This window comes from Aphis gossypii, chromosome X (assembly GCF_020184175.1).
Source record: "Aphis gossypii isolate Hap1 chromosome X, ASM2018417v2, whole genome shotgun sequence".
In the NCBI taxonomy this organism is placed as follows: Eukaryota; Metazoa; Arthropoda; class Insecta; order Hemiptera; family Aphididae; genus Aphis; species Aphis gossypii.
In genome coordinates, this window is record NC_065533.1 from 27,576,205 (window position 1) to 27,593,173 (window position 16,969).

At 27.9% G+C, this 16,969-nt stretch overlaps 2 protein-coding genes across 3 annotated transcripts; both read right to left on the minus strand.

Moving 5' to 3' along the window:
- Nucleotides 1-651: 651 nt before the first annotated feature.
- On the minus strand, nucleotides 652-3,966 carry LOC114130578 (FAD-linked sulfhydryl oxidase ALR). Its single transcript, XM_027995577.2, has 5 exons — nucleotides 3,745-3,966; nucleotides 2,199-2,346; nucleotides 1,953-2,041; nucleotides 1,162-1,321; nucleotides 652-1,041 (listed from the first exon to the last, which is right to left on the minus strand). The coding sequence occupies exons 1-4, from the start codon at nucleotides 3,776-3,778 to the stop codon at nucleotides 1,272-1,274; spliced, it is 321 nt and encodes a 106-aa protein (XP_027851378.1). The 5' UTR covers nucleotides 3,779-3,966; the 3' UTR covers nucleotides 652-1,041; nucleotides 1,162-1,271.
- A 1,045-nt stretch (nucleotides 3,967-5,011) lies between these two features.
- LOC126552027 (uncharacterized) lies at nucleotides 5,012-16,648 on the minus strand. 2 transcript variants are annotated; one of them, XM_050206503.1, is made up of 2 exons: nucleotides 16,401-16,618; nucleotides 5,012-6,067 (listed from the first exon to the last, which is right to left on the minus strand). In XM_050206503.1, exons 1-2 carry the CDS (start codon nucleotides 16,464-16,466, stop codon nucleotides 5,471-5,473), a joined length of 663 nt encoding a protein of 220 aa, XP_050062460.1. In that variant the 5' UTR covers nucleotides 16,467-16,618; the 3' UTR covers nucleotides 5,012-5,470. The 2 variants fall into 2 exon arrangements, with proteins under 2 accessions (XP_050062460.1, XP_050062461.1); XM_050206504.1 differs by lacking the exon at nucleotides 5,012-6,067 and adding an exon at nucleotides 9,414-11,583 and having other exon boundaries at nucleotides 16,401-16,648.
- Between the last annotated feature and the right edge of the window lie 321 nt (nucleotides 16,649-16,969).

The following is a 16,969-nucleotide window of genomic DNA, read 5'->3' on the forward strand; positions in this document are numbered from 1 at the left end:
AGTACTATAATATTATACTTTATCGAGATTGATGAAATAAATTAATTGTTTTTTGATTTACAGATATTAATATGATAGCAAATTAATTATTAGTTGTTTTTTTTCGAAATGTAACTTCTGGTGAATTTTTTTTTCGATTAGAATTTTTTAAATTTAGACTTAAATATTGCAAATAATATTATGTGGTTTAGTGTAGTTATTCAATTCGAATAAAAACTATATATTTTACATTGGTATATTTGAAATGTATAATATTACAATTTATAATACTATAAAACAAAATAATATTATTTTTTTTCAGTATTATTTAAAATAAAAATATTTTTATGATTATTTTATATCTTATTGAAATAGCCTTTTTCTTTCTCAATAGTATTTAACTAGTTAAGCCTACGCATAAAATAATGTTTCATTCATACATTTACACATAAGACACAATATTTTACCTTCATATTCATACAAACCTTGTTGGTATTAATTTCAAAGCATAAATCTCACCAAATCAGTTTGTGGCTTGTAAATAGGTAGGTATATCCTAACATTCTAATTGATTGAAGGTGTAATTTTAAATGTAATTTGAGTTAACAGATGTAATAATTAGTTGACAAATATAAAATACTTACAAAATCTAAAACTATGAAAAAAAATAAATAATAGGTATTTTCATTTTTATTGTTACTTAGTTATTATTATTATTATTTTTTAAATAAAATCAATTACATTTTAAAACATTGAAAAACATTTTTGAGTGGTCTGTGAATTATTTTTCTTGATTATTCCTGCTGTCAATCTATACGTTGTGCAATAGTCAGCTGTACATTTTCAATTCGTAGTATTTGTATGCCAAATGTGTAGTTATAATATTGATTGTGTTTATTATTTTAATTGAATGTTTTCTTGTATAGAGCACGTTGTCATGAAAATAAACACTTCCAATAGACATAGTTATGTAGTTCATTGTTTTAAATGTTTGAGCGAAGTAATAAAACATTTTTAGTTACGGCTTTCGTAATTCCATCCGTCTCATCATGTTCGTTTGATCTATCGGAGTCAAATATTGACTCATTATATTTTTTTGGTTATGCTTTGCCAACAATTAATTAACCAATATTAAATGTATAATAAAATTATAATAAATATTATATTTATATTAATTTATACCTATTTTTTAATTATACACCTGGGATTCTTTTTTATTGGCATTATGATACGATGGTGTTTTGTGTATTCTATCCAAATCAACATTTTTACCAAAAATGGAAATATATAGATCAAATTTTCAAACTTACCTGCCAATACTTCTGCTCATAATTTTTCGCCACTGCAAGTTAGAAGTAACATAAAATAATATTAAGATTATGTTTTAGTGAATTATTTTGTTTTGATTTTTGTTTAGTTATTAAAAAAATAATTTTCCCAAAATATGCATTTTTTAAATATCTACCTTTTTATCACATCTAAAATGAGATTTTTGATATAATTCCTAGCAATGGATGAAGTCAGTCTTTTAAAAAAGTGTTAGTTAATTTTAATCGTAATTTTAAGTGAATCTCTGTAACAATGATTTAATGTTTAGAAAATGTTCTGATACTACGTTTAACTATATTATATACCATAATATTATCGTTTAATATCGTTAGTGCTATAATATTATGTTTTAAAATATCATATTGTATGCCCATTACGATGGTTATAGAACTTATAATTAATTAGCTTATTTGTTTAAAACTATAATATTGCAATGTACCTATTTAATTTAAAATGTCGATTATTATTCGTATTTTATATTAATAAATAATATTATGTTATTTATAATTTATATAATATGCGTACCTAACAGGCGGTGTCAGTAGTATAATATTAATGTATGCATTTTTTTTAATCACAGCTTCCGTCACTCCACCCATCCCTCCATCTTTCGTTTACTCTGTTACAATCAAATATTGGCTTACCAAGTTTTTGATTAATGTGATTATGTATCCGACATAGCCATTCGGATAATGATTTTTGAGAATCGTTTTCTGGTGGTCGACTGGCTAAACTGTTGAAAAAAAAGAAGCATAATATTGTGCATTTCGGGCACGTTCATTTCGTCTACTTTGAATTATAGCACTTAACATTAAATATGACCATCAAACTATAATACCCGTAGGTACTTAAGTTACAATACAAATAGGTATAAGTAACTAAACACTTACAGCTTGGTGAAATCTCGTGCGCATGTTTCACAAGGATAAAGACGGCCGATAAGTGTAAAAAAATCATTTATATCTTTCCGTTGTTGGGGAGTAGGTTCATCTGGATAATATGCAGCAATTGTGTGAAGCAAACTCCAAGTATGAAATCCTATAGGTATAGAACATATTAAGTACAGGCTACAATTCTACGGATTTTGTATTTCACGACGCTCCAAACTAAGCTAATGTTGAGTAAAAACAACTTTAAAAATTAAATTAGTTGAAACAAAATGCGTGAAGTTTAAATTGATAAAAAAAAGTTGTATCGTATTTTTACTTTATACAGGTATAAAGAAGACACAACTGTCGTATGTAATTTATTATTTGTTATATCTTAATATGTATTATACTATAATAAAATTAATATAAGCATTATAAGCTAATTATAGCATTATGTTTTCATAAAGTTAAAAAACAAGTTGACGATTATATTATTATTGTTATATAAAAATGATTTAAAACTTTAAAAGTTAAGATGTATAATGTAATAAAAATAATATTTTCAATAAGGATCTCCTATCTGTACTTTAATGTTTTATTTCTAGGTAATATTTATATACATTATAATTGTTATAGGTGGAGACTGGATGCTGTTATAAAGGCTGAGAATTTCTAGTTTTTTCATATTTTTTATAAAGGTACCTAGAAATCATTGTGAGTAATTTATACATATGCTGCTTAACACTAAGAAGTTATATTAAAAATTGTAATTGGCATAGATCTACAAGTATTGTTATTAATACATAAATTCGTATTTGAGCATGTTTGAAAAATTAAGAACATATTTAATAGATTTTTGATATATTGTTTAATAACAACAAATTTTGAAAATTTTGGTATACAATTAATACGTAATCATTTTCATTATAACCCTCCAAATCACCGCTCCATGTTTATTACCTGCATTAAGTATATAAAAGAATAAAGGAACTTTCAAGACATTTATGAGTATACTCCGTACTCACAGTATGATATGGATAATAATGAGAAACATTTTTTATGCTTTTATTTATCTAATTTTTCAAAATAACATTTTTTTTTTCTATAAAGATTTTTATTTAAACTTATGTGCATCAAATACATTTTTTTAAATACATACCTATTAAGTACATATTTCTTATTTTTTTTAGAGTATGCTTATTTGACCATTTTTAAGTACTATAAATCCTCAGCCTTAGTTGTAATTTGTCAGTAATTTATTCTAAACAATATCATAATACATTATAATCGCCTAAATAAAGGTGAGAGATCGACTAGTTGCTTATGGAGAAAAGATCAACCAAACTACCTTCAAAAATAACGTTTTATAAATGTTCAAAGCTATTTAGCTCTATAGTCCTTTCGCTATCATTTTTGACACATCTAGATACATGTATTTGAGTTTTAATTAGTTCCCTAATATGAAACCGTCAGTGGTGGCAAGCATTGGTGATCCCTCCTTGTATATTATATAATAACTTATTAATACAAATCAAATAATTATTCGTATCGTAATAATTTTACTTACCTAATTTTGCTTTATCCAATGGACAGTTTTCCATTTAATTTTGTAATTTTTTAAAAAGTTGAATGATTAAACATTATAAACACATGCATTACTATAGGCAACAAACATGACTTGCTTATCAAATCTACTGTTTTGCGTTATCTAAGACGTTAATAACGATATTAACGATTTCATATGAGTACCGATTTTAGTATACATTTTCTTTAAAACCAAAAAGCTACCGTTAAAATTCATTTTAGTAATAATATTTATTTCAAAAATAAAATAATGTTCTATTATTTATATTTTTATGTAATCAATTATTTTTCTTTTTTTTTTAGTCGCACTATTTTGTAATGAAATTATTTTTACTCATATTTGTTGATATTGTGTAATATAAAGTAATTTCTGACTTCTGACTTTAATGTCAGTTTTGCTTCATGTTACATTGTTACGTAAATTATTAGTAAATTTTACATTGCTGTTTTTAAGTAGAAAATATTTTATCGATCATTAAAAATTGCTATATAAGTCTATAATTAATAATAATGAATATAATACAATATGTTTATTAATGCTGTTTTATTCTAAATTACTTAGCAAATTAGAAATTTGAATATACATTTATTTTATTCTTAGTTAAAATCAAAATAATACAATCTTTATATACCTAGTAATTTTCTCAGTTGTATACTATACATAATTATAAGCCACGATTATACAATATAATATGCACTGATTTTGTGTCATAATTTATAGAAAAATCAAATAATTGACCCTATCTTTGGAATATTCTCTTATTATTTGCTGAACTTTTTAATAAAATAATTAATGCAACTATATTTTTTTGAATTGAAATATGGATAGACTATGAAAATCATCGTTTATTAATTTATTTTTTTTTGAAGAAGAACATTTGATGACAAAAAAAATGTACAATATATTGGAAAATCATTGCGTATTATGATAAAAATAAATGAATAATTATCAAGCTTTTGACTTATAAAAATAAATTATAGATAAACGAATCAACCCGCCAAAATGGAAGGCTATTTCTAAAAAAAAATACAATTAATTATAACTCGTATGTGGTATAAACTGTTAAGTAGGGTTTTGGTAGGAAAAGAGCTCCTGAGTCATGCAGGGTCTGTCTTAGAATTGTTCAAAATGAATATTTTAAAATAATAGTTGAAGGGACGCGGATATTTCATTTTTGGCATTGTCGTACAAACGTTCACCATGGTTGTTTTCTCTTTTTTTTTTTTTTTGAAAGTGATCTCCATATAAAAAAAAAAAAAATTATATTTTATGTAGCTATAGTTAACTTTAATAAATTACCTAAAGATTTTGAAAAAATTGAATGTATGTGTAATTCTGGTGATGTTTAAAGAAAATAATCAAACCTAACCCGACGGCTGTGATTTTTTTCGCAGTGAATTCGTTTTTGACCGTTAGTCAATTGTTTGACCTATATATTATAATGAATAGTCGACACCGATAGCCTCCTGCACCCGTGTGAGAATAAGATGTATAATTGATGATCGCGCGACGAATATTATATAGGTAGAGTGTTATGACTGTTGTGAGATTAGATTGAACATTGTATAATGTAAGGTTTAAAAGTGGAATATGTTAGAAAAAGTGACGAAGTGACAATAATCGGTTGTGGACGAGGAAAACGGTGGCGACTATAATGATAGAAACAAACAAAAAAAAAAAAAAAAATACAATAATAATCGCGCAATCACTACGCCGCGGCTGCAGCGACGTTGTCGGTGGTGGCGGCGGTGACGACTTCCGTTTTGACTTCTTCGTCGACTTTGTTGGCGACGGGCGAAACCAGGAACGCTTCGGACTCCGGGTGGAAGTTGTCCAGGCGCGATTCCAACTCTTTGACCATCAGCTTGCGGTTCTCGATGTTGTTCTCCGCGTTCTTCCGGAACGTGGTGGCCGCCTCGGTGGCCAGGTTGGCGATGCCGGAAGTCACGTCGCCAACCAGCGCCACCCTACCAGTCACGTTGTTCACCAAGTTTAAGCCGCTCGCAACCGTCTCGCCGGTGACGGCAGTCGTCCACACGGCTCCGTTGTACGTGCCAAACAGGGCGCTCATCACGGCCAACGTGGCGTGCCCTAAGGTTCTCAGCATCATGCCCGTGCCCGCGCGTATGTCCGTCAGGGTCTTGCCCACTAGCGTTTTGCACTGATTGAACGTCGACAACTTGTCGTCGGAGGAGGCGTTCGGGTCTATGGCCGCCGAGTCCGTGGCCTCAGTGGTCGTTTCGGCGGCCGGTGGCGATGGGTCTGCAGCCGGGGGCGGAGGGTCGTCCGCTGAACAACGATCGACCTGCAAAGTAAAAATAATTAAATTACACTTTTTTAAAAAATCTGTCGTACCTACGCCATTCCGGTTTAACGAGATCATAGAGATTGGTTCTCGAGCTCGACCGAAGTACGAAGTTTCGGTGACTTCGAAAGAATTTAATTATATGATTTCGAATATTATATCAAACATAATATTGATCGAGTAGTTACTGCACTCTGCTGATTATTATTTATATTGCGGTGTTGTTGTTGTTAATTTTTAACAATCGTTATTCATTATTTCGGATACAAAATAACTAATAAGTTGTATTTTTAATATCGGGTTTTCTATAAATTATTCATTTATCAATTTTTTTATAAAATTAATTGTTTTCATAAATACATTTATAAAGTCAAGAATCTAACGTACCTAACGATAGTTGTACAAATTAAGTCAAAATAAATGTTCAAAGGTGTAATATAATAAGCAAATACAAATTACGGTTAGGTTGTTTAAATTTTAGTTATATAATAATTGATCACAAGTTCCCCCAGTATTCAAGAAAAGAAGACAATTTTGTTCAAGAAAATTCGAATAAATTATTTTCAATTTTCTGAACATTAAAAAATGTTTGGCAAAAACAAATTAATTATAATTATTAATAATATTTATTTATGCATTAGGGTTTTATTTTAGATACTGAGCGGAGCGAGGAATGTATTGTTTTTACAATGATGTTTATTTTTTTTATTCTGTAAACACTTTTTCTCCCCCTAAACTTGCTCAAAAGTACAAGTATAGCATATTTTTTGAAGGTAATGTTCTTTAGCTGGTACTTTAAAGAGGTCATTTTTGGGTTTTCGAAACTGGTTCTCGAAATAAAAGTGGTTAAAGGAGAAAAAACGTACGATATCACGATTTTGTAATATTAAATAATTACGGACGACTAATTACGGCTTTGTTTATAGCCATAGAAACGAATAAAATTAAATAAAAAAGATCCTCACGTCCGCTTAGAATCGTTTTTTAATCGAATACAATCATTGCATTCAAATCGAATACCTACAGTAAAATTACACTATCCTGTCCGAGGACCGAAGGGACGATGGACAAACATCCACCACCAAAATGCGCTGACCTACTTTTTTATTTTATTTTTGTATATTTCAGGTTTTTGCCAAGTATCAGGTTAATAAAGTCATATAATATAAATGTTTTAATTTAAGTTGTTAAATTATAGTTGTACCCATATTAGGTAGCTGTTATATTTTATTTTGATTTTACATTCTTTTTAATTGAGGATAATAAATCGATTTTAAATTATATGAGCATTAGCGTCTTGAGAGGTAGAGAATTTAAAATTGAAACCCTAACAATGTAAAAGTGATATTTTAAACAGAAAAAAAATAACAATATTTTAAATTTAAATTGAACAATACTAATATTAATTCAGCGAAATTGAAAATTTTCATTTTTATTTCGAACAATTAATTTTTTTATTATGGTTTTCAATAATAGTATTTTTAAACAGGTATAATATTATACTTTTAATAAACTGTTTTAATCACTTACCATAGTTTATAAATAATTTACACTTTTACAATAAAATAAAAAATATTTTAGAGATATTGACTGATAATTATAAAAATTATAATTATTAAATAATATTTAGATAATTTGAATTTCGTGTACCAAAGATTCCCTTAAAAATTGCGGGACACAGTATCGAATACTAAACTATTTTGTTCAAAACAGTATGTATATGGCAACCTTACCGTATAACTCGTATAAGTATTAATACATTTTTGGTACAATTTAAAACATTATTATTTGAACATTAATTTGTATATTTTTTAATTAAAAATATATTTAGAACCTATCTTATACAGTAATTTGACCAAACAGAAACAGAAACATTTTCGCCATTTTGTGTTTCTGTGTTGCGTTATTTTTTGGGGAATCTCTGGGACACCAAAATATCCTATTAAATAAGCTAAAAATAACGAAAATAATTTTTCGTTGACGAACTTTTCATTAACTTTTTCTACCTACTTCAATATTTTATTGTGATCACCTTTTTTTCGATTTATTCACTAATATTATGTACTAGAATAGATTAAGAGAGATTAACAAAATATAAAAATAATATTGCTGTGTATGACATAATATAAAAATCACATATGAAATAAATCAGAATTCATTAAAAATGTAGTTGACTGTTATAAAACAGTGTTTTTTTTGTCTTGATATTTAAAACCATTTACAATATTGTCAGTTTTACTTCTACTTATCATTAGTCCCTTTTCTTCAATCCACTTTTCCAATTCCTCGCTCAATTTTTTGGGTTTTATTCCACTTCTATGGTAGGTACTTAACTTTGTATATATTTCTTAGTTTCATATATTATTAAATAAAACAGGATTACGCTGAATTATGGTGCACACCTATATTCTTATATTATACTCTTTCGTTTCTCCACATACACTTTTCATTGTCATCAATGCCGATTCATAATATAATAGATGTTTTCTATTACACATACCTTTAGTACTCTTTTCCTTCTTAACGTCCAAAATATTTTACTTGAAACTGTTTTAATTTGTAATTTGTAAACACCATACATAAAAATGTATTTAATATCTCCAGTTTATCTCTGCAATCTACAGAATATAACCTAATCGTTGCTCGGTAGATCTTCCTGGTATAAATCCAAAAAGATTCATCGAAATTGTAGTCTCACTTCTTATTCTCTTTTTTATAAACTCGTCTTAAATATTAATATACTACGATTCATAAGTTTTATATTTGTATGATGTCTATCTAAACATGTGTAAAATGTAAATGCATCACTTCACCTTAGAATACGAATGAACTACAACTTCGTTGGTCGTTTGTTTTACATTCTATTATATAATTTAGATTTTAGATTAATGTAACACGATTATAGAGTGTCTAAACTAAAATTATCTAATATCAGTAAACTTAGTTTTGTTTAATTTAAAATAGTTAAATTTAATGATGAAACTTGAGGTGTATCATTTGAACTGGGTAAGTGATATTGAACATAAGGTATGATACAGAACACACAACTTTTTTGTAGATACAAATATACAATGTACTGTTTTTTATTTAGCTACACAAGTAGGTCTTCAATATTATATAGTTTTTTATTCTGTGTAAATAAAATGCCATATTTAATAAAGTCTATTTATTTTTTATTTAGTATAATAAAATATAATTTAATACAAGTCCAATAATGTACAATTATATAAATATTTGAGTACATATTATATTAGTAGAAATCTAATTAATAGGATTAAACATGTGATATCTTAATATTATACATCGTATACTTAATTATTGATTATTAGTGATGTATATACAGATACAATATTGTTAAAATATATAATAAAAACTACTAAATTGTAAATTTATATATAGTATCAAAATTTTCTCTGCTGTAAAATATATAAGTAATACAATATGATAAATACTATTGCAGTGGTTTTGAAACTTTTTTGTTCACACAGCTCTTAAGTTAATAAAACAATATTTAAGGTTACTTAAAAGTCAAGAAATAATAATAACAACTAATCATATATTTTATCACTCATTATAATACTACTAGGTAATAATAGAGAGCCTACATAAGAATAGGCTATATATATATATATATATATATAGGTTATATAGGCTCTCTAGGTAATAGTATTGAATTTGAACGTGTCAACGGATTACCTAGATCGATCTATAGAAGTCTAAGGCTCAACAGAGGACCGTTCAAAAGTTCTTGCACTGTTGTCTATTATATAAATCATTATGCACTATGCGTACTTGACAAGACTTATTGAATAAATTATTCATTCAGTAGGTAGCATATTATTTAAAAAAGAATATCAATTAAAGTTTATTCATTCAAGGATCAACAATACAAATGTTAGTATATCAGATAATAATTAGCAAGATAGTAAATAATATTACAATATAATTTGGCAATAAACTATAGTTTTGATCATAATTAAATTATTTTTGTTATTTCACTAGATAAGCTTAAAATGTCCAATAAAAGTATGCAATATTCATTCTTACAGCTATAATAAATAAAACGATCATATTAGATGTTATTCGAAAATATGAATGTTAGTGTCAATGGATCCGATAAGAACTATTGTTTATAACGCGTAATAAATGTTTTATACGTACTACACATAGAATATAGATACAGTAAAAGTTTAATTATTATTTCAACCAATGTAATTAATGTAAATCATAATACGTACGAATACCTATATTTAATACTTGGTTTACTATAAGCGAGTTTACTGTTTAACGGTTAGATGTGATATGGCAAGACAATAATAATGTCCGTGTTTTCTCGTTGGTTTTTTTAATATGTTTGAACTTAAAGCAATAACAACGTATTATATACGTTTTAATGTTATTCGGTTTTAGATTAAATTATTGAAAAGAATGTGAGCGAATAACGTTATCACCACCAATAAGCGAATGGAAAATAACTCCAAAAATAATAATGACGATTTGAAATCGAAACGTATACGTTTTGAAGTAATTAAGTTGAAAATCGCTTTCTCTGTTTTTGAGTGAAAAGCTTTGGGTGGTGCACTGTTTTGGCTATCTGATATTATCGTTTATCGAAATAATAATTTCAAAATATTATCTTTTCCGTCGACATCTTCACTTAACGTGTATAATCATCAGTCGATTAAAGGACATTTTAATTAAAACTATAGACTAAATATTAAAAAAAAAAAAAACAAATAAAATTCCGTTAAGAGAAGTATAATCGTTTTGTTTCAACTCTGTCGAAGCGTGTGAAAAATAAAAATATTACATAATAATTATACGGGTAAACGTGCCGAGGAATTCGATTTTGGCGATGACAATAAAATTATAATAAATAATAATTAGCGTGTCATTGTACATCGACTAGGTATAATAATTATCCTACACAGGTATTGTATATGATTTTTTTTCCGAGCCGAGCACTGCGCATCGAGTCTAGCGGGTGTGTGTCGTCGGCTCTACTGCGGGCCGGGAAAAAACGCGACCGCCGGGCCTCGGCCACCGGCCGCGGTCTCGGCGGCCGGTCGCAGCCGCGCGCCGCTCTCGTCCAGCCGGGCGTTGAGCTTGGCCAACGCCTGGCCCCGGACCGCCGTGTCGTGGGCCACGTTGCTGGCCACCGCGTCCACCGCCACGCTGACCACCTCGCTGACGCCGGACGCGCCCGGCCCGATCACCGGGACGTGGGCCAGCCGGCCGGCGATCGAGCCGCACGCCTCGCCGCCGGCCCTCAGCAGCCGGACGGACGAGTGCAGGACGGCGTCCCACACGCGGTTGATCGACTCGCCCGCCGTCAGCAGCAGCTTGCCGGCGCTCCACAGCACCTTGTCCGACACCCGCGCCGTGTTCCGCAACAGCGACCCGGCCGCGCGCCGGGCGGCCTCCAGCAACTGGAACGGCGGCGCCGCGGACGGGTCCTGTGCCGGGGGAGGTGCGCCCGCAGTCGCGGGGAATTTCAACGGAGTGGCGCCGACGACCTTGACAAAACAGACAGAATAAAACTACTTAACACCGCAGAACAACGACTGCACGTCGTGGAACACGAGAGGCGGCATCGCGAACGCCGTCGTAAATGTGTTTTTTTATTTTTATTTTTCCCCCCTGCAACCTTAAAACGGTAAAATTCCGTGAAAACGTCAAGTCCTCCGAACGTACCACACAGAACGCGAGCTCGATTGAAATAGATTACAAAAACAGAAAAAAAAAAATAAAAAAAATACGCCGTCATCGACTATCGTACTATTATAATCACTACACCGAATTGACTTTTAATCAAATTTAAATCGATATTTTACATCGTTTCTGCGACAATCATCATGATAATAATACTATAGTACGATTTCCGAGCCAGATTTAATCTCGGTGGTCGTCGAAGTGTCTTAAAATAAACTAATAGCAAAAAAATCGATTGTACCTATCAAAAAAATAAACAATTATGTACTTTTTAGTTTTTGCGGAAAATATGTTTCTGGGAAAAAATTGAAATGAAACATGGATTTTATCAATTTTAAATAATGTCTAGTACCTATCACTCGATTAAAAATACATAAGTGCTAATAGGACAAATCAATGTTTCTATAGGTGCAACTAGACCTCTAAAACAGGGGGTGCTAAAATATATGTGAATGCACCACAGAGATATAGTGCTTTTTGATGAGACCTATTGGCTAAAAATAGCTCGTAAGCGATATATTTCTCCGTAATGTATACCTTATCGTCCTTATAGTTAATAGTTTAACAATATTATGGGAATATCCTTGTATGGAATGAATAAATTATAATGAACTATATTATTATATGACTTACGATTAAATAATTAAATATCTTTCAGGAAATTTTTCATAATTTAAAAACATAGCATTCATGGTATTTCAATAAAATAATAAAAGTTAGATATACAAAACGGGGGGTGGTAAATTTTAACTTGGGGGTGCTAAAGACCTTTTTGCACCTCCCTAGTTACGTAGGACTCCTACCACAAAATATGAATAAAAACACAATAAATTGACAAACTACTTTTTACTTGATTATAGATACAGTTAAAGGTTGAAACAAAAATAAGAATGTATTATTTCTCACGAATTAAGATAACAATTAAGGTTCTTATGTAATGAAAAGGAAATTCAAAATTGTTTTTAAAATGTATGACTTTATAATTTATATGTTTTAGTAGATATAATTATTGTGATGAATATTTAGATGAAATAAATGATACATCCGTTGGGTAAGTTAGTAACATACAAATGGAGATATTTGGCATATTATTATGTAATTCGGTGCAAGAACTGGGTATGACCGTGTTATTTTATTTTTATTAATTTAATAAAATACTTAATATTAATTTAACTATACTATTATTTGTAAATATAGTTAACTATATATTGAATTTAAATATATTTTCAAACTATAAATATTATACCTACTTCAATCAAAAATATAATTTTCCAGTTTTTAATATATTTTATAGAATTAATAAAATATGGATACATGACGATTATTTTACCAAACACTTAATTACTTATTTTAATACCAATTTGATAAAATCTACTATAATAGATATACTTTTCAAATACATATTCATATTTTTTTTAAGGGGCAAGGATTTTTTTTCTGTTAAAAAGAACGGAACAGAACCTATAAATAAAAATTGTAGGAAAGTCCTCACCTGTCACAACCTTACTTCAACCATTATAGTATATTATTATACAAAATAAATTATAAATTATTTTAATTGATTCTATTACACCAACAAACAATTAACGAATTTTATGAAGTACAATTGTAGAACCAAGAGAAAAAGCGAATTTCCACATCTAATATTTACGGTAATATTTTGTATTAAATTTTGATTTGACATTATACCTTATCCAAACGGTAATAATTGTAAGACAATTTTTGAATTTTTTTCTGCACCTATTGAATGTTGTGCACATCTTTTCCATATATTTATAAAATATATAACATTGTCTGAATTTGTAATAATAAATTAAAGGAAATTTAAAAAAAAAACATAGAGCATGTACTCAAACTCTATCTGGCGGTCAAAACAAAATTATCTTACCGTCAAAAGCTACGGATAGAGTGCTATACTTATATATGGTTTGAATAAACCGACAACCTAACTTATATGTACTTACCTACTACTTATAGCTTGAACATAATGTGCATTTCATAATAATATTACATGAATGTGCTGTTGTATAGTATTATTAAATTATTCGTGTGTACTTCATAGGATTCATTAGGATTTCTATTTGGTAAAAATGACGATGTTGCTCCTTTAGTGAAGGTAAGCCAATTTAGATGTTCAAAATAAAAATAAAAAGTTGTTGAGAACGGTTGTTAGACCAAAAATAATTTGAATGTAATTAATAAAAAATGAGATCAATAATCGACGATCAACAATTTGATTTTATTGATGGGTATATCAATAATAAATTTATGTTTTATTCATTAGAATTTTTAAATTTTTTAGCAAATCGATAAAACATATATTTTATTTACATACATTATGTAATATATTATTAGTGAATAGTAATACGTATTAAGTTTATAATTTTTTGTTTTTACAAAAAAAGCTTATATGTAATTATAAGCTTATTATAGCAGATATTATGCAATATAATGAATTTATATTATTAATTTACTAACTACAACTGTCCAAGGTTTAAATACAAAATATTTTTTTATTAAATTATTTATTTAAGTCTTATTTAAAGAAATAAGTAGGTTTTCTTTTAACTAGTAAGTTACAACAACTATAATTATTTTGTATTAAAAAAATAAAGTAGTGTTAAAATTTACTTTCATTCAATTCAATTATTAATATGATATTTAACAATGAATGAATTATAAAATGATTTATGCACATTTATGTACAGATAAAAAAAACAACCTTTAACTACGCAGAGTAAAATTAATTTTTCTCTTAAAAATGCAAGCACTGAGTAACATAATACATAAAATATTTTTGCTAGAAAGTAATATGTAAAAACGGTTGAAAGACATTTTGGAAAAAAAAATAATGTTTTTAAGAAAGACTATTTTCACCAACTACAATAGTGTGGCTCTTTCTGCGAGACCCAGTCTAAAGAGTTGAATACTAGCGTTTGGTCTCTTTTTGGGGAGTTATAATTTGTAGCGATTGAAACATTTTTATTTATATTATTTTAATGCATGTGTAAATGATTATATTTATATATACACGATTAATATTCTTAAGCAAACAAAATAATATAATCTTATTTAAAAATTAGAAATTGTTGTAATCTAGATAGGAACCTAGTTGTTTACTTAAAGCAGTAAAAAACACAAAAATTTAGAATTTTTTTTATTTAAAAGAGAGTTCAATTTTAAGACAAATGATACTGGTTGAACGTAACTCTTCACATTATTCAATGAATTATGAGAAATTAAAAAAAGACGCTTGACGTTATTAGGCACGGTTCATCGTAATTGCCTTTCTTATATGTATAAAAGTTCCTCACTTTACACAGCGATTTGTCTGCCTAAAAGTTTATTTTACGTAACGTTATATTAAAATGATGATACTTTTATCGTCTTAAACACATAAAATCACACATTCATACGAACATTGAAAAATTGGAAAATTGTTGTATGAAGCGAGAAACTTTCACAAGTATAAAATAGACAATTTTAATGAACCTGGCCAATGGCCAAATGATTTCACGTGGCTATTCTAATTTTTTTAATATCTCTAATTTATTTTCACAATGAATTTTCATCAAATCATACGTCATATCAATCACACATATATATATATTATTTATCATAGCTACAATAATTTGACATTAAAAAAATTTTTTTTGTGTTGTGTGCTTCTACAATATGATATATTATGCAATTAATGGCTTTGTTATTGATGTTAATTTTATTTTTATGATCTATAGTAAAAATAAAAAACATTTTTCTAATTTTTTTATTTATTAAAATAGTATTTAACTAATAAGATTTAATTTATAAAACAACAATACCTCTGAAATTGATAAATATATTTAATTTTTCATGTATATACGATGAAAGGATAATTAAAACATTTTAAACTGATTAGAATTGATTAATTTTGGTAAAGCCAAACAAACCAATGAAAATTAATTATTAAACATCTCGAGTATACTAAAATTATTTAAGCCCAAGGATAATATTTTAATTTTGTGAACACTTCAATAATTTCAGAAAAGTATACTAAAACTTAAATATTAGACAACTATCATTGAATATCTTACAGATTAAAATTAAAAAGTATACAATTTTGTGTTGTAAGGTATAAAATAAAATACATACACTTTACCTACTATTGTATAAATGTATTTTAATGGCTATATCATATAACTTTTTGTATAGGATTCTACGTCAATAATGTTTTCCTGAAGGAGAATTTAATGTTTACCGAAGCTGAAAACTAACAATAAGTTTGAAAGTTAATAAGTAGGGAATAATAAGTTATAACCATAACATTGGGCTCGTAATAAGTGCTATATAATTAAGTTTTAAGATTAAAAATCGTTGTATGCAAGATATTCTAAAATTTAATAATTTATAGGATTATAAACATCATTAAAAAAATGAAATTATAATAATTAAAAATGTTTTTATTTGAAAATTTTCAAATATTACAGAGACATAGATATTAATAACTTGTTTATAAAAGTATAAGAAAATAAGAATATTGATCAATATTGGTCAATTTCTATGTTATTATACTAATTTTTAATTTAAGTCGAGTTTCAAATTTAATAAAATATACTATAGATACATATTATAATGTACATACTTGTATGATGTACGCCACCAACAAGATGATCATTAGAGATCGATTATGACCAGCAGGATAATACATCTGAGTTTGTTATTTTATTTGTATTTTAAGACTTAGATCACGATAAACTACAAATTGTCACTGAAGAAAATGTGTTTAAACTATAATGGCAAGTTTAGCTATTACGCATTAGGTGACAATAAATATTGGTTTGCCGTTGTCATTTGACTTGTCATAATACCACCAAACACATGTAAAATAAGGTACACATAATAATACACTGTATTAATGAACAATTGCGATGTCTGGCAAATACCATTAATTGTTCAATTGACGTGTCATAATTAATAATATGCAGCATTTTACATGTGTCCTTGTCACAACTCTGACATCACACCAAGGTATTATTATTATCTATCTTATTTTTATACATTTTACACCTTTACATTAATATCATTATCTATATAAATACAAAAAAAAGTAAAAAAGAGTTTAAATAATTCATTTTTTAGAACAGCATAGTTAAAAAAAAACACGATAAAAAGTATGAAGAAAAATATTTTTAAAACTATATTATGTCTGAA